This window comes from Elephas maximus, chromosome 1 (genome assembly GCF_024166365.1).
Source record: "Elephas maximus indicus isolate mEleMax1 chromosome 1, mEleMax1 primary haplotype, whole genome shotgun sequence".
Taxonomy (NCBI): domain Eukaryota; kingdom Metazoa; phylum Chordata; class Mammalia; order Proboscidea; family Elephantidae; genus Elephas; species Elephas maximus.
In genome coordinates this window covers 230,859,430-230,882,740 of record NC_064819.1, presented here as the reverse complement: position 1 = coordinate 230,882,740, position 23,311 = coordinate 230,859,430, and the positions used below count along the sequence as shown (strand labels likewise).

Genomic DNA, 23,311 nt, shown 5'->3' with positions numbered 1-23,311 from the left:
GCAAACCCGTGAGGCCAAGCCGGATGCCCACTGTGCGACAGCAACTTACCCATAGATTACATCGTCATCGGAATCGTTCAGCATGGAGAAGGCAGGGTTGTCCTTCAGCTGGGATTCTGAAAACGAACAAAGCATTTTTATTTCCAGGAATTCGTGCTATCAGCCTGGGAAGGCAAGATGCTGCCCCGGAGAAAGGATGGGAGCTACAAAGAGCTGGGGTCTGAGAACCTGAACAAATCACTTCCTCTCCTGAGTCTAACATGGAACATGTGTACCCCCGTGGCAAGGTCGGGGTACAGGGAGCATGTTCCCCCTGCCACAGCAGGGTCAGGGCACAGGGGGCACAGCTCCCCTGTCACAGGATCGGGGTGCAAGATGCATGTCACCTAGTTAGGGCACAGGATGCACGCCCTCCCCCTCTTGTAGGGTTGGAACACAGGGAACATGGCCCCCCCTTGCAGGGTCAGGGCACAGGGAACATGGCCCCCTCCTTACAGGGTCAGGGCGCAGGGAGCATTCCCCCTGTAGCAGGATTGGGGTGCAGGAAGCACAGTCCCCCCTCACAGGGTCGGGGTACAGGGAACGCAGCCCCCCGTTGCAGGGCTGGGGCACAGGGATCCTCCCCCCGCCCCCCGTCGCAGGATCAGGGAGCAGATTAAAAGAGATGACTGTGAGTGCAGGGGCACAAAACAGGCACCACAATCGATAGTCACCTCCCTGCCTGAGGCAGGGCGGGGACATGGTGAACTGGCTCATGTCTACTTGCGGAGCAGGGACCCTGACCCATCAGCTCCACTCGCTGCCAGGCCTCGGACCTCACAAAGGCACTCTGGGTTTCATTATCTGTAAACTGGCTTGACCGTACCTCTACTGTGAAGCTGCTCAAAGGAGACAATGCATGTGGACGGCTCTGGAAACCCCCACACAAGGTAAAACGCAAGTGGGAGTGGTGGTTGTCAGCTGCCATCAAGTCAATTCTGACTCACCGCACCCAGGTAGGGGCACAGACATTAAACATCCCTGCCTCTGCTCCCAGAAGCCCTGTGCCTGGAGTTCCCTCCGTGACAGGGGTGGGCCTTAAATCTTGCATGGGTGCAGCACGGTACTCAATGTGATGTATGACACCTGAGGGACACGTGCTGGGACCCACTCACAGTAAAACACATGCGTATCATCTGGTGCTAATGACAACGGAGGCGCCGTCCATGCCGTTTTCTAGGTGACACTGAGCACTGGCTGTTTGTTACTCTCCCTACAAACAGCGAAGACATCAAGCAAGGATCATGGCGCCCGCGTCACTGAAAACCTGCGAGTGGGGGCTGAGCTGACGGGGACCTGTGGAGCTGTCTTGTCTAGTCAGCACTCCGACACCACGTGACTTACCGTACAGAGCATTCTTGGAAGGAGAATACACAAAGGCCAAGGTGTAGAGATAAAAGTTCAACAAGCCGTAGAAAGATAAGAATTCAGCTGGTGGCATTAGTCAAGGGACATTATAAGTCGGAACATATCAGTGTCATGGGTCCTCCTAACCACCATGTAATCCTCCTGGTGCAAACACCAACCAGCATGTGGGGTGTCTGCAAGCCAGACGCTAGACTGCATACTTCAAGCCGACAATCAGAGGTAATAATCTCACAAGGCCCATGGAAACACAGGTGAACCACGGTCTCTCCTATCAGTGAAAAACAGGCTCCCTCCTTGGAAACATGGACTCCCCACGATAACATCTGGAGACGCCTCTCTCCACACCACCCCTGGCACCCAGTGGAATGGCTCCGATGGGATCAAACTATCCAGGGCATTTGAGATATTTCTCAAACCAGTTGTTCTTAACCTTTTCTAGAAAATGGGTCCCTTTGGGAAGCTGATAAAAACTTAGTGTGAAATTCATAGTCACAAAAAAAACTGAAGAATGAAGAACTGTGCATTAACTCTAAGGAATTAAGAGGACCCAAGGTTAGAACCCATGCTTCAAAGGTTTAACCCCCAAAATGTCCCCTGGTGTGTCCCACCATTGAAGGGGAGTGAGGAATACACATCTAGCCCCCTGACATCTGAGAAAGGACAAGGACCCCAGGGAGCAGCAGCCAGAACCACTGCCTCAGGAAGCAGAAGGCAAGGAGGCCCCGATGTTTGGTGAGGCTTCCCTAGACACACAGGCTTCTACTGTGCAGCTGTCACCCCCCACAGCAATGATCTCTGCACATATGGGTGAGAGGAGGAGAGACGCCACAGGGTGAGCGAGGGAGGACACCCAGTCAGACTGCTTGCTCCTCCTCAGTGGGCGGGCAGGGGGACGGCGGCTCTGGGTGGGCCCGTGACTGGATGCGCAACTAGACTTCACTATTCTTTCCAGATCCCGTCCCACTGCGAGGAAGACACTGTGGTCCCTGGACCTCCAGGCTGGAATCCAGCTCCACCCCAGAGTACCTGACCTTGGGTGGGGGTCCCTTAACCCCGCCGAGTCCGAGATCTCCACCTGCAGAAGAGGTATACAGGGCCTTCCCTCGCAGAATGTCCTGGGTGGAATGAGGCAGGTCTGCAAACCTCTCAGCACGTTCGCCATCTTGCCAGTGGACAAGTGGTACCCCACCCACCTTCATGCTCATCACCATCACCGTAAATAAGAGGGTCTCCAGGGTACAGGTGATTGACATTGATCTTAACATCCATAACTGAGACCTCTCCCCACTGCACGAGGGGCACACAGCTACAGCCTGAATCTCCTGGTGAAAAGGATATAATTCTGGTAATGAGTCGACAGTTCAGCTACAAAATTGTCTTGTAATACTTGTGCTCCAAACCTTAAATACAGGATGACAATGCTGAAAAACAGGAAGGGGGAGACAGTACGTCAAAATAAACAAGGAAATGGCACTAGCTTCCTATAACTTGATACCTACACCCCAGTAACACATTTCACAATCACCTCTGCGTGGAAACTTACAGATGCACACACAACCCCCTGCCTCTGGTTTCTTGGTCTCAGAACTATGAGGGCCAGACCCTAGCCAGCTGCTGGGACAGAAGCAGTTTACCCTGACATACCAGGGCCTGGGGCTCTCCCTCAGCACGGGCTCCTTCCCTTCTTTCAGCCCTAATTTGTGCTTTCCAGACCACCTCCTACCCCAGATTGTCAGCTCCCCTGAGGAGAGTCCGTCACTCCCTAAATGCATACCCCTCCTCAGGCACAGTGAGTCTCACAGCGAAGAAAGCAGCACAGCTTTGGCTCAGGTGCCCACATGTCGAGATATAAGATAACAGAGTTCTGATGATGGGTCCCTCCACAGCCAACATCCTCTCTCCCCTCAACCACTTGGTAGCCTCCTGAAAAGTACCCCTGCTTTCATCTCCCCCCTGGGGTCTGTCTCCATAAATCAGCTAAATGGATTGTTTAATAGAAATGTAAACTGCTCCACCACCCAACTGAAAGCCCTCCCAAGGTTTCCCATAGCCTATGGAGGGCTCCCCCTCACTCTGCTTGCTGGCTCCCTGGAGGGGCACCTTTCATGGCTCTTCCCTCTTGTCATTCAGGCTCAGGTCAATGTCACCTCCTCCAGATCTCCCCTGCCCACGTCTAAAGGGGTGACATCCCCCCACCTGGACACATCACTAGGCTTTACTTTGGCAACCACACTTATGCCGCATCTGACAACTATTCATTGCTGCCCGCCACCCTTAGAACATAACGCCACGGCAGGGAGGACCCTGTCTTCTTCACCGGTGCAGGCACCCAGAAACATTTGTTGAATAAATCAGTCTCCTTGAAAACGTATACGAAAACCCCAAAGCACAACAACTGCTAAGACAGACTATACAGAGGCTCACACTATGTGGATAGCAGCTCCGGACCTGTGGACTGTGGTCAGGAGAGGGAGGGAGGGAAAGAAGGAGGGTGTGTGTGTGTATGTGGCTGTGAGAAGTTACACAGAGACAGGCGTGTGTATGTGTGTGTGTGTGAGGGGCTGTGAGACATTACCGAAAGTGTGGGGGGGGGGCTGTGAGAAGTTACACAGAGACAGTGTATGTGTGTACGTGTGGGGGGCTGTGAGAAGTTACACAGAGACTGTATGTGTACACGTGGGGGGGGCTGTGAGAAGTTACACAGAGACAGTGTGTGTGTGTGTGTGTGAGGGGCTGTGAGAAGGTACAGAAACACTGTGGGGAGGGCAGGCTGTGAGAAGTTAGAGACTGTGTGTGTGAGGGGCTATGAGAAGTTACAGACAGTGTGTATGTGTGTGCGAGGCTGTGAGAAGTTACAGACAGCATGTACATGTGCAAGGCTGTGAGAAGTTAGACAGCGTGTATGTGTGTGAGGCTGTGAGAAGTTACAGAGATAGCATGTGTGTTTACGTGTGTGTGAGGGGCTGTGAGAAGTTAGAGACAGTGTGTGTGTGTGTGTGTGTGTGTGAGGCTGTGAGAAGTTACAGACAGACAGCGTGTGTTTGTAAGGGGCTGTGAGAAATTACAGATACAGGTGTGTGTGTGAGAGAGAGAGAGGGGCTGTAAGAAGTTACAAAGAGACAATGTGTGTCTGTGAGAAGTTAGCCGCCCCATACACGTACAAACACACATGCTGTTTCTGTGTAACTTCTCACAGCACCCCCCCAATGCTGTGAGAAGTTGCAAAGACAGGTGTGTGTGTGTGAGGAGCTGTGAGATGTTACCCAGAGACAATGTGTTTTTGTGAGAAGTTACACAGAGACAATGGGGGGGGGGCTGTGAGAAGTTACACAGAGACAATGTGTGTCTGTGAGAAGTTACACAGAGACAATGTGTGGCGGGGCTGTGAGATGTTACACAGAGAAAATGTGTATCTGTGAGAAGTTATACAGAGACAACGTGTCGGGGGGCTGTGAGATGTTACACAGAGACAATGTGTGTCTATGATTAGTTACCCAGAGACAATGTGTGTCTACGATTAGTTACCCAGAGACAATGTATGTCTATGAGAAGTTACCCAGAGACAATGTGTGTCTGTGAGAAGTTACCCAGAGACAATGTGTATCTGTGAGAAGTTATACAGAGACAATGTGGGGGGCGGCTGTGAGAAGTTACCCAGAGACAATGTGTGTCTATGAGAAGTTACCCAGAAACAATGTGTGTCTGTGAGAAGTTACCCAGAGACAATGTGTGTCTGTGAGAAGTTATACAGAGACAATGTGGGGGGCGGCTGTGAGAAGTTACCCAGAGACAATGTGTGTCTGTGAGAAGTTACCCAGAAACAATGTGTGGGGGGGCTGTGAGAAGTTACCCAGAGACAACATGTGTCTGTGAGAAGTTATACAGAGACAATGTGTGGGGGGGGGCTGTGAGAAGTTACCCACAATGTGTGTCTGTGAGAAGTTATACAGAGACAATGCGTGTCTGTGAGAAGTTATACAGAGACAATCTGTGTCGGGGGCGGGGCTGTGAGAAGTTACCCAGAGACAATGTGTGTGTGTGGTGGGGGGTGGCTGTGAGAAGTGACACAGAGAAAATGTGTGTCTGTGAGAAGTTATACAGAGACAATGTGTAGTGGGGCTGTGAGAAGTTACACAGAGGCAGCATATATGCCAAGCGCTGGGCAGAGGCTCAATCAGAAACACCCACACCCGCCTGTGCTATCCCATGTGAACTCAGACGCTGTTGTGACTGACACTCAGCTGCAGCTGAAAGTCTGTGCTGAGCTCACATGCTCTCACAGCACTGAGTGCTCCTCCTGGCAGGGTGGGGGCATGGGTGCCGGGACGCTGGTAGGGGTGTGGGTACTGGAGGAGTCATCCCACTCACAGACACTGGGTGCCAATGGTACCTAGCAGAGGAGAGGGGCTGGCATCCACTTGCCATCCAAGCAGTCAAAGGGAAAAGCAGGTAACTAGACTGTTTTCCCTCTGGACTTTGAGGAGAAAGAGACAGGCCAGAAATATCCGAACAATTATCTGGAATTCAGTCACAGAAACAATTTCCCGGGCCGCTAAATGATTCAGTCACCGGCACCCCCAGCCCTGCATGCACTGCGCCCCGTTAGCCCTCCCTGCCTGCCTGCCCACCCGGCAGAGTTCTCCTGGCTGGGCCTTCCTTGCCGGCATAGCACCTCCTCTGAACAGGACCTCGCCGCCCCCACAGGACCAAGAGTGAGACAGTTCCAATGACATTTGTTGTACTGAACTGATACAGAAATAACACGTGCTTATAGTCAGGCCCTTGGAGCACCAGAGGGATGCCGAGGCGCCAGCTCCTCATGGAATTCAAATCCTCTGACACATGCTCTGAGTGTGAGAGAGCCAGGCTTCGCGGTGAGTGGACGTGAGAGCAGGCAGCCAGCTCCCACCCGGCCCTGGGAACACGCTTTCTTCAATGCTCTCCACCCCGGACACAGACAACAAACGTTCACTCTCTTGGCTGTTTCACACCCAGCACCCCACCCCGCCCCGCCTCCCAGCCTGGGTAAGAGGCCCTCAGACCTCATGAACATAAAGGCAGGCCGGGAAGTCTCTGAAGAGAAGTACCCTGAAATTAACTCCTTAAAAGAGAGAAGAGACTTAGGTCAATCAAATCAAAATTTATAGTTCTGCTTTTTTCAGGAAACCAAGTCTTACCTAATGACAAGCACTACAAAGGTCAATGCAGTCAAAAATTTTAACCTGAGATCTGCAAAAGAAAGAAAGAATTCCATTAAACAACTCAGAAGGAAATTCCACTCTCATTGCAGAGGTCTTAGAAGTAAAAACAACAACAAAGCAAAACCCCTTGAACTAAAACCTTCTTCCCTCTGGACTGTAAACCCCTGGAGATACGCTGTCCCACCTTGTTGGGTCCAAGACTGGGGTCTCCAGCAAGGCCAGGGCCCTGTTATTCTGGCTGTGACAGATTTGGGAAAAGGATCCAAAAGGTCCCTGACTCAGAGATAAGAAAACAGTCCTGCTGGCTCCTCTGCAAGGGGCCGGTTCTGGGGAGGCCAGGCAGCTCTTGGCCCCACTGGCTGCCCCAGGCCCTAGCCTGGCCTCTACCCCAAGGCCCTCCCTCCAGCACTGTCCTTGGGCACCATCCAAATGGCCCAGAGTGATTCATTAGACATGGCCCCCAGCTTGTGGGAAAAGGGACAAATCTCTGAGACCGCCCCCCTCAAGACAAGAGTACTTAGCTGACCTCAGACACTCATCTGCCACTTAACATCAAGTCCTAACCCACTCCTGCACAGAGGTGAGTAGATGAAACCCATTTTAAAAGCGTATGTTCCAAAAATTAGAAGATGTCCTTCAATAGGTGAATTGATAAACTGGCCCATCCACACAGCGGTGTATTATTCAGAGATAAAAAGAGTTATCAAGACATGAAAAGACAGGGAGGAACCAGAATGAAAGAAGCCAGTCTGAAAAGGCCGCATACTGTATGATTCCCAACTATAGGATGTTCTGGAAAACACAAAACTATAGAGACAATAAAAGATGAATATTAGAAAGGGCCACATAAACCAGAGACTACATCAGCCTGAAACCAGAAGACCTAGATGGTGCCTGGCTTCATCCGATGACTGCCCTGACAGGGAACACAACAGAGAACCCCTGAAGAAGCAGGACAGCAGTGGGATGTAGACCTCAAATTCTGATAAAAAGACTAGACTTAATGGTCTGACTGAGACTAGAGGGACGCTGGAGGTAATGGTCCCCAGACCTTCTGTTAGCCCAAGACTGGAACCATTCCCAAAACCAACTCTTCAGACAGGGATTGGACTGGACTATAAGACAGAAAATGATACTGCTGAGGAGTGAGCTTCTTGGCTGAAGTAGACATGCGAGACTATGTGGGCAGCTCCTGTCTGGAAGCAAGATGAGAAGGCAGAGGGGAGCAGGAGCTGGTTGAATGGACACAGGGAATACAGGGTAGAAAGGAGGAGTGCGCTATCTTATTAGGGGGAGAGCAGCTAGGAGTACATAGCAAGGTGTGCATAAGTTTTTGTATGAAACGTTGACTTGATATGTAAACTTTCACTTAAAGCACAATAAATAAATAAGATGAATGGTTTCCAAGGGTCCCAGGGGAGAAGGGAGGGATGAACAGGTAGAGCACAGAGTGTTTTTAGGGCAGTGAAACTACTCTGTATGATATTGTCCTGGTGGACACATGACATCATGCATTTGCCCAAACCCACAGGGCTGTACCTCTAATGTGAACTATGGACTTTAGTTAACAATAATTTATTAGTATTGGCTCATCAACTGTAACAAATGTACTATACACGTGCAAGAAGTCAACACCAGGAGAAACAGTGTGTGCAGGGAGGAGGGGGAGATACGGCAGCTCTCTGCAGTTTCTGCATAATTTCTCTGTAAGCTTTGCTCTAAGGAAACAAAGTCTACTAAAAAGGGGGTGCTTACCGACGTAAGGCATGTGGCGGAGCTCGGAACATGCCCGCACGATCAAGAACAGAAGGTATAAAATATACACAGCTGCCACTGCCATGAAGAAAATTTTCATTCCCTAGAACAAAACAAGGCGGGTTGTTGTTTTAGAATGAAGCACAGGGGTCTCAGAGCTGCTCTCCCTCCAACACCAACACAGGCAGGAAGCCAAACATTCAGAGCCTGAAGGTCGGGCCATGAAGCAGACTGGGAACGGCCCAGCCCCCTGACCTTCCTGCGTCTTCAGGCTCAGCCTTTAGGCTCAGCCTCCATCTCTTTCCGTGAATAGGGCCCTGGTGACCAGGCCAGTAAGAACCAAACTCCCTCCACCTCACGTGTTAAGCCCCCAGCTCAGGGCCAGACAATGGTGCCCAGTGAGTGGTGGCCACTGCCTGTCTCTCCCTGGTGAGAGCCCACACCACTAGCTCATGAGGATAGAGTATGTTCAAAGATAGAACCCAAGGCTGGACCCTGAAAAACTTCCAGGCAGCCTCCCCTTCTCTGGCCCTCAGTTTCTTATGAAGTGAGGGGCTGAGCTAGATGAGGTAGAAGACATCAGGTCAGAAGTTGTGGCCACCAGGTCAGTGCCACCCCCTCTCTGACAGAGGCCCCGCTGGAGTCCTCAGGCTCCCCCTGTGGAGCCCTCCCTCCCCCACCCCAGCTCCCTTCTCTCCCTTCCTCTCAGAGCCAGATGTCCTCTCAAGGGTAAAAGATGGAGCTGGCGGGGCTCTGTGTCACCTCATCTCTGCCTGTGGAGTTCAGACAGGCCTCTCTGCTTCCTGGGCTGCTTTCTCATCTCTAAGTAAAAGGGCTAGACTAGATCAGCTGGGGTCCCCTACAAGTCTCTAGGTCTTAAAACATTCTGTGTTTCCTTCAGTGACAGCAGTGACAGCCCTGCCTGTTTCTCCCAGGTAGAGGTGCCAGTGGCCTTGCACCCTCAAAGCCTGATTGAGGGAAGGGAGGCCAAAGGTATGGTGGAAATGGCAGCCTCACCGAGTGTGCACTAACACTGGCCCCGGCTACGTGCTTCACACACACTGTCTTACGTAATCCCCACAACGTCTCCCTAGAGTAGACACCGGTATCTCCTACCTTACATATGGAAAGACAGGGGAGGGAAGCAGATGGGCGGCTCCCCAGGACTCAGGCTTTGCGCTTAGGCTGTCCAGGGAGGTGGTACACACACAGGTACTGCTGCTGCCCCAGGCCCAGGCCCTTCGCCTACTCTCAGCCTCCTCAGGTAGGAAAGGAGACTGTGCCAGACCAAGGTTTCGGTAACAGTATGTTCACACAAATTGTTGTATTTTATGTAAATCCAGGAGTGACATTCAACCAACGGCATCTCTTGTGCTCTGTCACCAGGGGCCATGTGTGCACGTGTCAAAGCAGTTCCTTCCCTCCCTCCTTCATTGCCCTCGCCCCGTCCCACCCTCTGAGCCCCTGACCCTGTAACCAGGCCTCCGAACCTCCTCAGCGGTCCAGACGTCCTTCCCAAGCACAGGTCTCATGGAGCCCCCCTACTCAGGGTCCACCTGCCCTACCAGTGCCCCCAGCCCTGGTGTCGCTGCAGTGACAGAAGCCTTCCTCCTGCCCCCGCCTGCTGGCTCTCCCAAAGGCTCTGGATCAGCATGTCTTCCCTGGACCCACAAGCTCTCTCCCTCCTCACCAGCTTAAGGTGCACCTCGTTCCCCCGGACAAAAACACTAAAGCACTGTAAAGCTAATTAAAACCCAAAAATGGGATAAAATGCAAATTAAACTGCCCCTCCTCTACATTAACTAAGCCTGGGACCCCTCTCTCTCTCCTGACCCCTCTACACAAGAAGGACATGCAGCTGGCAGGGAGCTGGGGGCTCTGGCATCTGCCCCTTGCTGTCTAAGCTTTCTCCCTACCCAGGCCACAAGTTCTCTGAGTGCAAGGATCACGGCACGCTATGTGTTAGGTAGACATTCAGAGGCCTGAAAACTTCTCAGACTCAGGAAAATGGAATGGAGAGGCTTCAGGTACAGCCCTACCTACACCGCTTCCTGTGACACACAGAGTCGTAACGCAAGTTACAAGTCTGGTCAACACATCATCGCCCGCTAAACATCCCCTCGCTCTTTCTCAAGGCCACTTTCACAAACAACCAGGGGTTCCATCGCTTCACAGGGAGCTCTGCAAAGCCACGCTGGCAAAGGCTGGACTTGCTGCGAGATCAGGATTCAAACTCATTTCCACCTGTCAGGGGCCCTGGGCTGCTCGTGTGGCTCCCACACTCCTGAGTGGGCCCTCTGTCCCCGAGCACACAGCACACGCCTGGCTCAGCCAACAGTGTGGCACGGGGGGACGTGTGTGACTTGCAGACTCAGAGAAGGCCACACGCAGGACTGGCCGTTTGATTTGTGGGGCTCTGTGTAAAATGCGGCGACGCCGGGTGGTACAAACAGTTCAGCGCTAGGCTGCTAACTGACATGCTGGAGGTTCCAGACCACCCAGGGGCGCCTGGAAAGAAAGGCCTGGAAGTCTACTTCTGGAAAACCATCCACTGAAAACCTGGTGGGGCACAGTTCTACTGACACACGGGGTCGCCAGGAGCTGAAGTTGGCTCCACAGCAACGGGTCTGGTTTGGGGTTTTGGGGAAAAATAAAAACACACGGCCTCTTGTTCAGAGAACATTAACAATTTCAGGAGAGTGACTGTAGAGCTTTAGACCAGATGTGGGAAACTCCTGGGCATGGGGCTTCCGAGCACCGGCCCCTCTGAGCACAAGCTCCCCTGAGCACGGGCCTCTCTGAGCACGGGCCCCCCCGAGCACGGGCCCCTCCGAGCACAGGCCCCCTCGAGCACCGGCCCCTCCGAGCACGGGCCCCCCCTGAGCACGGGCCCCCCCTGAGCACGGGCCCCTCCGAGCACAGGCTCCCCAGAGCACAGGCCTCTCCGAGCACGGGCCCCCCCTGAGCACGGGCCCCTCCGAGCACGGGCCCCTCCGAGCTCAGGCCCCCCTGAACACAGGCCTCTCCGAGCACCGGCCCCTCTGAGCACGGCCCCGCCGAGCACGGGCCCCTCCGAGCACAGCCCCCCCGAGCACGGGCCCCCCCTGAGCACGGGCCCCTCCGAGCTCGGGCTCCCCCGAGCACGGGCCCCTCCGAGCTCAGGCCCCCCTGAGCGCAGGCCTCTCCGAGCACTGGCCCCTCCGAGCACGGCCCCCCCAAGCACCGGCCCCCCCGAGCATGGGCCTCTGTGAGCACCGGCCCCTCTGAGCACAGGCCCCTCTGAGCATGGGTCCCCCCAAGCACGAGCCTCTCCGAGCACAGGCCCCGCCGAGCATGGGCCCCCCCTGAGCACCGGCCCCTCTGAGCAAGGGCCCCCCGAGCACCGGCCCCCTTTAAGCACAGGCCTGTGGACTGCACGTTTCCTAAGCCCACGATACCGCCCTGGAACTCACTGGAAGCTGCCTGCTACTTGAACAAACAGCGTGAACAAAAACGTTCCCTTAACTGTGCTACCATCTTCCTAAAACGCAACCCTCCTTCTGAGCCCTGCACGTCAACCATAAACCAAGGACTAGGAGTGAAGGCATAGATTTTAAAAGTCTATTTTTTATACTGCTCAAACTCATTTTTCCAGACAATTTCCCAATGGAGAACTTCTATAGTCCTTCCCAAGCTGCCTGTCAGCAAGCTCATGCCAACAGCACAAATGAAGTTATAAAATTCAGTTATTTTATAAAATGGCATTTAAAACAAATCCTTAGGCTTCATTAGCCCTCCTTACCTGAAAATTTCCTGTGTCAACTCGATACTGGTACATTGGATCATGTAATTCATTAACTCTAAAAAATGATGTTTTGAAAAATTATAGATTAATAACTGGCTTTTTATGTTTTTCTCACTTTTTTTTTTTTTACTCTTTAAACTACTTACTAAACAATGGTAAAGGATTTTTCAAAAAGCAACTATAAATTTGTGAGAAATCCTTGATTTCCCATCTCACGTGTATAGGACAGAGGGCACTACTAACACACTGTCCTCAGCGAGCAGTCTGCCCTCACAGAAAGCTCTGCGCTGTCCCCCTGCAGCCCTAGGAGCTGCTCGCCAGCCCCTTCACATGGCACCCGTGGCACCAAGAAGTGGTCCTGAGCACGGAGGAAGACGCTGAGAGAGCTAATTCATTTCAGGGTGAAAACAGGCAGCGGGTGACAGGTGGGCGGGGAGAAGGCGGGGTCAGTCTGGTGGTTCCTCAGGTCACGGTGGCACGGCACTAGACCACCTGGCGTCATCACACCCTGAAATGGAACGCTCGAGGAAATCCTGCTCGGGTGACTCGGGCTGTTACAACACGAGGTTCCTGCTGTGGTGCCACCTCACAGAAGGACAGAAGTTCTAGTAAAAACCCTCGTGGGGGTTGGTGTAAGGACTGGGAAGGTTACTGGGTCAAGCCAAGGGAGAAGCAAAAAGCCCTGGGTGGACACCGGGGACCCAGGACCCGGCCTGAACTTCATTTCCGCAGGTAAGTCTTCATCTCTCCAGAGGAGGACTCTGGCAAGGGCAGTCTTCCCCGTTTCCCACCTCACACTAGGAGACTCAAGCCATTCAAGCAGGAATGGACTCCTGGGTTCCTGTCATACTGCCAGCTCCAGAGCCCTGGCTGACAGATCCCTCTCGGGATGCCTTCACGGAATACATTTAGTCTGTGGTCTGTCTACCTTTGTCAAATGCTTCATGACTGGCATTTCACACACAATAAAATTACTTACGTTTGCCATATTCCAAGCGTCACAGAAGCCAACCACAACAGTCCAACAATAAAGAACTTAGGCAAATAGAAAGTTAAACACTTTCTTTCTCCCTAAAAAGCAAAAAAACAACAACAAAAAACATGGAAATCAAGGTTGGGAACTCTGCCACCCCGTTAGCCCTGATGAGTCTCATTAGATATGGGCTCTGGAGTCGTTTCTATGGAGCACGCACTCTTCTGTTGCATATGGGGCTGAAGGCCGATTTCCAGGTTGGCTTTGTCATTAAGCCCCCCAGGAGCAGAAGCAAGCAGGCGCTGGGAGGAAGGGCTGGGGCGCGGGGGCTGAGCGCTCACCTGCACCCGGATGCCGTGGTACACACAGAGCCAGAAGAGGAGCAGGGCGCACAGGAACAGTGACTGGAAAAGGTCGTCCAGCATGCCCGGGAGCCAGCTGTTCACCAGGAAGGACAGGGGGAAGAAGGGGTCTGCAACGAGTGGACAGAGGCGTGAGCAACGTGCCCACACCGCCTCCAGCCACACCTGCCACCACACCCACCTCTAGCCCTCACCCCCTCTAAGCAGGGCACTCCCCTCCCTCCCTCTGTGTGATCAACACAGGCCTGCACTCAGACTCCAGCTGGATCTCCTTTCTCCACGTGATCAACACAGGCCCACACCCAGCCCCAGCCAGGGTACCCCTTCCCTTCATCTGCCTGATCAACACAGACCTGCACTCAGCCTCCAGCTGGATCTCCTTTCTCCATGTGATCAACACAGGCCTGCACTCAGCCTCCAGCTGGGGGGGTGGTCTCCTTTCTCCATGTGATCAACATGGCCTGCACCCAGCCCCAGCCAGGGTACCCCTTCCCTTCATCTGCCTGATCAACACAGGCCTGCACTCAGCCTCCAGCTGGTGGGGGGGGTCTCCCTTCTCCATGTGATCAACACGGCCTGCTCCCGGTTCCAGCCAGGGTACCCCTCTCCCTCCAAGTGAGAAACACACCCCATACTCCCCATCCAGCCAGGGTGCCCCACTCCCTCTGAGAGGCTCAGAGCTCACCGTCAGCCTCTCCTGGGTCAGATCCAAAGGAAACATGGGGAACCAAAGGCTATTTTGTTTTTCAGAAACCCCAGGCGCCAGCAAACAGATTGCACCAGAGACGTTACAGAGAGCCGTAAGCTCCCAGCACTCCTCCACCCTGCAGGTGCGGTGGAGCGTGCCAGCTCTGGAAGCAAACACCTTTGGAGCAGGTAAAGAGAACAGACAGCAGGGCTGGCCAGCTTCAGCCAGATTCTAGGCTGCTGTGTCTGTAGCCTGGCCAAGCTCATACCGCCAGAGCAAGTCCTGGTTTGTTAAAGATCCCAGGCACCTGCCCTGGCTTGGGGAGCTGAGAGTGGAGACCAGATGTTCCTTCAGGGGTCCCAGCAGCTGCTTTCTGGAGGGTTCTGGGCCTTGGCCACCTCCTTCCCAGATTCCTTTCAGCTTTAAACTTTTAAGGAGGAAAGCTCCAAAAAAAAAAAAAAAAAAAATACAGGACCTACCATTGTAGAGAAGCAGCAGAGGCAGCAGAATGGACATCCACTTCTGCTCGATCCCCCAGTCTCTCATGGAAAACTTCCGCAGGGAGTGTGCAAACAGGCACTGCAAAGCAAGCCAGGCCATCACTGCCCAGCAGGCGCCACTCTGCTCACATTGTGACAGCACTATCCTGCACTCCTGACTACACTGTGCCTTCCCAGCCAACGGTCTGCTGTCCAGTACTCCTGACTACACTACATCTTCCCAGCCAATGGTCTGCTGTCCTGCACTCCTGACTACACTGTGCCTTCCCAGCCAACGGTCTGCTGTCCAGTACTCCTGACTACACTACATCTTCCCAGCCAGTGGTCTGCTGTCCTGTACTCCTGACTACACTACATCTTCCCAGCCAGTGGTCTGCTGTCCTGTACTCCTGACTACACTACATCTTCCCAGCCAGTGGTCTGCTGTCCAGTACTCCAGACTACACTACATCTTCCCAGCCAGTGGTCTGCTGTCCTGTACTCCTGACTACACTACATCTTCCCAGCCAATGGTCTGCTGTCCTGTACTCCAGACTACACTACATCTTCCCAGCCAGTGGTCTGCTGTCCTGTACTCCTGACTACACTACATCTTCCCAGCCAATGGTCTGCTGTCCTGTACTCCTGACTACACTACATCTTCCCAGCCAGTGGTCTGCTGTCCTGTACTCCTGACTACACTACATCTTCCCAGCCAATGGTCTGCTGTCCTGCACTCCTGACTACACTGTGCCTTCCCAGCCAACGGTCTGCTGTCCAGTACTCCTGACTACACTACATCTTCCCAGCCAGTGGTCTGCTGTCCAGTACTCCTGACTACACTACATCTTCCCAGCCAGTGGTCTGCTGTCCTGTACTCCTGACTACACTACATCTTCCCAGCCAATGGTCTGCTGTCCTGTACTCCAGACTACACTACATCTTCCCAGCCAGTGGTCTGCTGTCCTGTACTCCTGACTACACTACATCTTCCCAGCCAGTGGTCTGCTGTCCTGCACTCCTGACTACACTACATCTTCCCAGCCAGTGGTCTGCTGTCCTGTACTCCTGACTACACTACATCTTCCCAGCCAGTGGTCTGCTGTCCTGCACTCCTGACTACACTACATCTTCCCAGCCAGTGGTCTGCTGTCCTGCACTCCTGACTATGCTATGTCTTCCCAGTCAACTGTCTGGTGTTGGCCAAGACCCGCACAATGGTTAGATGCTGGGTGCGTTGACTACTAAGGTCCCTGAGGTCATCAATGACAACTGAGACCAGATGGTGGGAATTACTGCAAAGGCACCACGGGTAAGAGGGGTCACAGCTGTCCCCATAAGAGCACCAAGGGACCAGGAATACAGTGGCTCTAAAAGAAAAAGAGCACGTCCCTATCACCTCAATCAGGCTGGCTCCTGGCGAGGCCATAGGGGGGACTTACCCATGACCCAGACCATGGCCGGGGGTCCCCAGGAGGCCACACCTTCCTGGTGGTGCAATTCTATGGATGTGTCAGCTGTAGGGAGGCACTAGGGGCCCCAGAGGAAAAGCCCAGAAAGCACGGTGCACATCAGGGTCAGAGGGTGTGTTCGTTTGCAAAACGCCTCCCTGAAGGAGGTGCACTGGGCCCAAGGGAGAAGTTCCTTTAACTGCTTTAAAGCACTGTTTATTTTGTGATTTTTATGCCTGGCTTCTTTTCTATGATCCAAAATATGCCAGGGATTTTCTAGACAATCTGGATTATGTGGTTTGGTGGGCGATTTCCCCCAGTCCGAGTTCTCTAATAAGCTCAGACCCACCTCTCTTGCTTACGAACATATTAAGTAAGGGCCTTAGGTATCAGTTCCTTGGGCCCCAGAGTGTGGCAGCACAATCCCAAGTAAGAGGTCCTTCAAGAACAAGCAAGGGTTACTGAACGACCAGGTATAAATGTCAGCTTCCCACTTCCTAAGTTAGCTCTGGGACCCTGGAACTCCTGAAGCCCCTGGGCTCTGCCTGAGCACCGCTGCCCCCCACCCCCACGTCAGTGCCCACATCCTGCTCTCCCACCCACACCCGACCCCACAAAACATCACTGCCTGCAACTCCTCACACACCCGCCACTTGCCTGCATCCTTCTGACTAGATCTGCTCAGTACTAGGAGCTGTGTGGGTGGTGCTGGGAGGGGTCGCCACCTCAATCTCTGAATGACCCGCCCCACCCACCAGCAGCAGGTAGCTGAAGGCAGAGTACCAGCACACAGGCAACAGGCCAGGGGCTGTCCCACTAAATGCAGCACACAGCCTCTTCCTCCAACTGAGAGATGCTCATCTTCACAGGTGAGGCCTCTGTGGGGATCTCCTGTGTTTTTAAGGGTAAGCATTTCCCCCAAAAGTTACAGTGTGCTTGTGGACACAACCCTCAGATGCCCAACGAGACAAGAGCCCGCATTTCCAGAAAAAGCGCAAAGACCAAAAGGCCCCATAAAATTTACCAAACATAAGAACCCCAGAGTACGCTGCATGGCCAGGCACAGAAAGGTAACTTCCACTCATGCGGCATTCCTCCCATGTTAGCTGGTATCGCTCACTGTGCTGCGATGAGAATTTACTGAGAAGTCAGTGCTTTGCAGTTACTATTACTCTGCATGGAGCCTTGCCAAAGGCCCCAGGTCACCTGGGCTGTTGTCCTTTCAGCACTGCATTGTAGTGGACAGACAGGACACCGACGCACATCCAGTCAGCCCCTTTGATGAAGGGTCTCAGAGAGTTCAGGTAACTCTTCCATTGGCTCACACTCTGATAGTCCTCACTGTATAAACCAGCTTTGTCCTTGCACCACTTCTGACGTAGTCTGTCAGGCAAATGGTACTTACGGTGACGATGAAGGTCAGCACCACAAAGACAAATCGAAACCAGATTTCCAACTGGGAAAACTTAGGGTCGTAAGTCTTCCACTGAAATGGAAGGGGGAACAAGATTTTTAAACACACATCTGTACCCAAAAGGAAACACACCAGACTACTAATGATAGTTCTCTCTCCACATGAGAATATACCTAATTTAAATGTTCTTCGTCCTTACATTTTCCTACATGTTCCAGTTTTTTTTACACCAAATACATTTTACCTTTGTATTAAAGAACAGAGACACAAAAGAATCTTAACTACCAAGAGTTGAAAATAGTTTTAAATTGTGTTATGCTGATGGTAAGTCTGGCAGATCAGTTATTCTACAGTCACAATGGAGCCCTGGTGGCACACTGGTTAAGAGCTCAGCTGCTAACCAAAAGGTGGGCAGTTCGAACCCACCAGCTGCTCCTTGGAAACCGTATGGGGCAGTTGTACTCTGTGCTATAGGGTCGCTGTGAGTCGGACTTGACTCAATGGCACCAGGTTGTTTTTACAGTAACAATAAGAACACTTGGATTTGAAATCTCTCAAAAATCAACTTCGCCAATTAGAAAATGTATTTATCCAAAGGAAATGAAAGCACACGTCCACAAAAAGACATGCATGATAATGTTCACAGCAGTTTTATTTATAACAGCCCAAAACCGTTGTCCAAATGTTCCTCAACAGGTGAGTGGATAAACAAATTGGGGTATATCCACCCAGTGGAATATTACTCAGCAACAAAAAGGAATAAACTACTAATACATCCCAAATCATCAATCTTAAAATAATTATGCTCAGTGACAGAATTCAAACAACTGTGAGTACATACTACATGACTCCTAAAATTCTGGAAAACATGAATTACTTTATAGTAACTGTCATGGAGTGAATTGTGTCCCTCCAAATATGTGTCAACTTGTCTATGCCATGCTTCCAAGTATTGGGTAGATTGTCTACCATCTTGTCATCTGATGTGACTTTCCTATGTGTTGTAAATCCTACCTCTACAATGTTAATGAGGTGGGACTAGTGGCAGTTATATTAATGAGGCAGGACTCAATCTACAAGATTAGGTTGTGTCTTAAATCAATCTCTTTTGAGATATAAATGACAGAAGTAACTTCGTACCACCAAGAAACTAGAGCCAGGAGCATGCTACCTTTGGACTTGGGGTCTCTGTACTGAGAGGCAACTAGACCAGGTGAAGACTGATAACAAGGACCCTCCCCCAGAGCCAACAGAGAGAGAAAGCCTTCCCCTGGAGCTGACACCCTGAATTTGGACTTCTAGCCTCCTAGACTGCAGACGGTCAGAGAAAAAGAGGGAGACCCTCAACAAGATAGATGGACACAATGGCTGCAACAATGGGCTCAGGCATAACAACTATTGTGCGGATGGTGCAGGACTGGGCAGTGTTTTGTTCTGTTGTACACAGGGTTGCTACGATTTGGAACCAACTCGTTGGCACCTAACAACAACTGACTGCAAGAGAATTAATTTCTCTTTGTTAATGCTATCCAAGTGTGGTATTTCTGTTACAGCTGCATTAGATAACTAAGACAGTGAGAGAAAACACACCAGAGGTTGTCTGGGGTGAGAAGGGGGAGGGAAGAAGGGGCACAGGGAAACTTCTAGGGGTGATGGTTTATTATCTTAATGACGGTGATGGCTTCCCGAGTTAGGTGGGTTTGTAAGTGTGAACACACACATGTCAAATGGCTTAAACTTTATATTTTAAATACATGTGTTCCACTGTGCCTCAATTACACATCAATAAAGTTGTGAAACAAGAATCAAGAGTAAACAACAGATGTTATGAAAAAGTGGAGATCAAAGTGGTGATGGGCATCTGAGTTTTGACCTCAGAGAGCCGGGCTCAAATTCCAGCTCTTTCATTTCCTATTTCTCCTCCAAAAAACCGACATGCTATTACTTGCTTTGTCTTGAAAATGCAAAGTAAAGTATTACAATGAAATGGGCAAAGACCTGGAGTTGGAAAACCAAGAGGGAAGAACACAGTTGGCATTTCTCAAACTGCAAAAAACTGAAGGAAAAATTCAATTTTTCCTCAAGTTGCAAGAGTAAAGGATTCTATGGGCAAAATATTTAACGACGCAGGGAGCATCAAAAGAATACGGAAGGAATCACAGAGTCATAGAACCAAAAAAAACTGGTTGACATTCAACCACTTCAGGAGGTAGCACATGATCAAGAGTGGATGGTACTGAAGGAAGAAGTCCAAGCTGCACTGAAGGCATGAGAAAAAAAACAAGGCTTCAGGAATTGACGGAATACGAACTGGGATGTTTCAACTAATTCAATGCTGGAAGTGCTCACTCGTCTATGCCAAGAAACTTGGAAGACAGTGACCTGGCCAACCAACTGGAAGAGATCCATATTTGTGCCTATTCCAAAGAAAGGTGATCCAACAGAATGTGGAAATTATCAAACAGTATCAATATGGCATGCAAGTAAAATTTTGCTGACGGTAATTCAAAAGTGGTTGCAACAATACATTGACAGGGAACTGCCAGAAATTCAAGCCAGATTCAGAAGAGGACATTGAACCAGGGATATCATTGCTGATGTCAGGTGGATCCTGGCTGAAAGCAGAGAATACCAGGAAGATGTTTACCCGTGTTTTATTGACTATGCAAAGCCACTTGACTGTGTGGATCATAACAAACTATGGATAACATTACAAAAAATGGGAATTCCAGAACTCTTAATTGTGCCATGAGGACCTTGTACATATACCAAGAGGTCATCGTTCAACAAGAACAAAGGGATACTATGTGGTTTAAGGTCAAGAAAGGTGTGCATCAGGTTGTATTATTTTACCATACTTATTCAATCTGTATGCTGAACAAATAATTCAAGAAGCTGGACTGTACGAAGAAGAACAGGATATCAGGTTTGGAGGAAGTCATTAACAACCTGCGATACCCAGAAGACACATCCTTGCTTGCTGAAAGTGAAGAGGACTTGAAGCACTTACTAATGAAGATCAAAGACCACAGCCTTCAGTATGGATTGCACCTCAACATAAAGAAAACAAAAATCCTCACAACTGAACCAACGAGCAACATCATGACAAACAGAGGAAAGATTGAAGTTGTCAAGGATTTCATTTTACTTGGATTCACAATCGACACCCATGGAAGCAGCAGTCTAGAAATCAAATGACATATTGCACTGGGCAAGTCGGCTGCAAAAGACCTATTTTAAAGTGTTGAAAATCAAAGATGTCACTTTTAGGACTAAGGTGGGCTTGAACCAAGCCATAGTATTTTCGATCATCTCATATGCATGTAAAAGCCGGACAATGAATTAGGAAGACCAAAGAAGAATTGACGTATTTGAATTATAGTGTTGGCGAAGAATACTGAATATACCATGGACTTCCAGAAGAATGAACAAATCTGTCTTGGAAGAAGTACTGCCAGAATGCTCCTTAGAAGAGCGAGGATGGCAAGACTTCGTCTCATGTACTTTGGACATGTTATCAGGAGGGGCCAGTACCTGGAGAAGGACATCAAGCTTGGTAAAGTAGAGGGTCAGTGAAAGAGAGGAAGACTCTCGACAAGATGGACTGACACAGCGGTTGCAACAATGGGCTCAAGCACAGCAATGATTGTGAGGATGGCGCAGTGCTGGGCATGTTTCATTCTGTTGTACTTGGGGTCGTCACGAGTCAGAACCAACTCAATGGCACCAAACAGCAATGATTGTGAGGATGGCACAGTGCTGGGCATGTTTCATTCTGTTGTACTTGGGGTCGTCACGAGTCAGAACCAACTCAATGGCACCAAACAGCAATGACATTACTTGCTTCGTAGAAGTACCATAACATTTAAATATGATGAGGCATATAAAAAGTTTAGCACGGTACCTGGCAAATAGCAAAAGTCCAGTAAAAAAAAAAAAATCGCTGTTAATATAAATCTAAAATATAGTACAACTACAATGATTATGGTTATAGTATATAAATTTTGTAACAGTATCATTTGCAGAGGGGTATTGTTGGGCCTGGATAGCTCAGTTGGTAGAACATCAGATTTTTGGAAGCCCTGTTGGCACAGTGGTTAAGACTTTGGCTGCTAACCAAAAGGTCCACAGTTTGAATCCACCAGCCACTCCCTGGAAACCTACGGAGCAGTTCTACTCTGTCCTACGGGCTCGTTGTAGTTGGAATCAACTCCACAGCAACAGGTTTGATTTGGTTTCTTTTTGGTGGTGCAGTGGTTAAAGCACTTGGTTGTTAACTAAAAGGCTGGTGGTTCAAATCTACCAGCCACTCCACGGGAGAAAGATGTGGCAGTCTGCTTCCATAAAGATTTACAGCCTTGGAAACCCCATGGGGCAGTTCTACTCTGTCCTAGAGGGTTGCTTAGAGTCAGAATCGACTCGACAGCAGTGGGTTTGGGGTTTTTTTTTTTTAACATTTGCAGAACAGTCATAGTACAGACAGACCTCCTTTTATTGCACTTTAGTTTATTATGCTTCGCAATTATTGCATTTTTTACAAATTGAAGGTCTGTGGCAACCCTGCGTTGAGCAAGTCTATTGGCACCATTTTTCTAAACCCATGTGCTCACTTCATGTCTCTGTGTCACATTTTGGTAACTGTCACAATATTTAAGCTTTTTCATTATTATTTTATCTGTTATGGTGATCCATGATCAGTGATCCTAGAAGTTACTATTGTAATTGTCTTGGGGCGTCACAAACCATACCCGTGTAAGACAGAAAACTTAATCGATAAACGTTGTGTGTGTTCTGACTACTCCACTGACCGGCCGTCCCCCGTCTCTCTTCCTCTCCTTGGGCCTCCCTATCCCCTGAGAAATGACAGTATTGAAATTAAGCCAATTAATAACCCTATAATGGCCTTAAGTGTCCAAGTGAAAGGCAGTGTCGCATGTCTCCCACGTAAACCAAAAGCTAAAAATAATTAAGCTTAGTGAGGAAGGCATGTCGAAAGCTGAGATAGTTCAAAAGCTTGGCCTCTTGTGCCAAACAGTAAGCCAAATTGTGAACGCAAAGGACAAGTTCTTGACGGAAATTCAAAATGCTACTCTAGAGAACACACAAGTGGTAAGAAAAGCCAAACAGCCTTATTGCTTCCATGGAGAAAGTCTTAGTGGTCCGGATAGATCAAACCAGCCACAACATTCCCGTATGCCAAAGCCTAATCCAGAGCAAGACCCTAGCTCTCCTCAATTCTGTGAAGGCTGAGGGACCTGAGAAAGCTGCAGAAGAAGAGTCTGAAGCTAGCAGAGGTTGGTTCACGAGGTTTAAGGAAAGAAGCCGTCTCCGTAACATAAAACCGCCAGGTGAAGCGGCAAGCGCCGACGGAGAAGCTGCATCAAGTCCTCCAGGAGATCCAGCTACGACAACTGATGAGGGCGGCCACGCCAAACCACAGAGCTTCCGTGTAGACAGAACAGCCTTAAACTGGAAGAAGATGCCATCTAGGTTGACTGTCACAGCCAGAGAGAAGTCAGCGTCTGGCTTCAAAGCTTCAAAGGACAGGCTGACTCTCTTGTTTGGGGCTAATGCAGCCGGTGACTTTGAGTTGAAGCAACACGCATTTACCATTTTGAAAATCCTATGGCCCTTAAGAATTATGCTAAGTCTACTCTGCCTCTATAAATGGGAACAACAAAGCCCGGATAATAGCACTTCTGCTTACAAGGTTTACTGAATATTTGAAGCTTGCTGTTGAGATCTACTGCTCAGAAAAAAAGATTCCTTTCAAAACATGACTGCCCATTAACAATGC

At 50.4% G+C, this 23,311-nt stretch overlaps 1 protein-coding gene across 3 annotated transcripts in view; it reads right to left on the bottom strand.

Moving 5' to 3' along the window:
• TMEM181 (transmembrane protein 181) overlaps positions 1 to 23,311 on the bottom strand; it is a 67,622-nt gene that overhangs the window by 3,756 nt on the left and 40,555 nt on the right. For all 3 annotated transcript variants that reach the window (XR_007519737.1, XM_049904766.1, XM_049904751.1), the window contains exons 7-16: positions 17,506 to 17,586; positions 14,650 to 14,749; positions 13,462 to 13,592; positions 13,127 to 13,218; positions 12,145 to 12,202; positions 8,364 to 8,466; positions 6,585 to 6,636; positions 2,746 to 2,828; positions 1,384 to 1,473; positions 50 to 116 (exon numbers count right to left, since the gene is read on the bottom strand). Coding sequence is in view for 2 of the 3 variants with exons in the window: in XM_049904766.1 (XP_049760723.1) it covers positions 50 to 116; positions 1,384 to 1,473; positions 2,746 to 2,828; positions 6,585 to 6,636; positions 8,364 to 8,466; positions 12,145 to 12,202; positions 13,127 to 13,218; positions 13,462 to 13,592; positions 14,650 to 14,749; positions 17,506 to 17,586 (857 nt within the window). In the remaining variant the exon portion in view is untranslated. The remainder of the gene's footprint in view (positions 1 to 49; positions 117 to 1,383; positions 1,474 to 2,745; positions 2,829 to 6,584; positions 6,637 to 8,363; positions 8,467 to 12,144; positions 12,203 to 13,126; positions 13,219 to 13,461; positions 13,593 to 14,649; positions 14,750 to 17,505; positions 17,587 to 23,311) is intronic.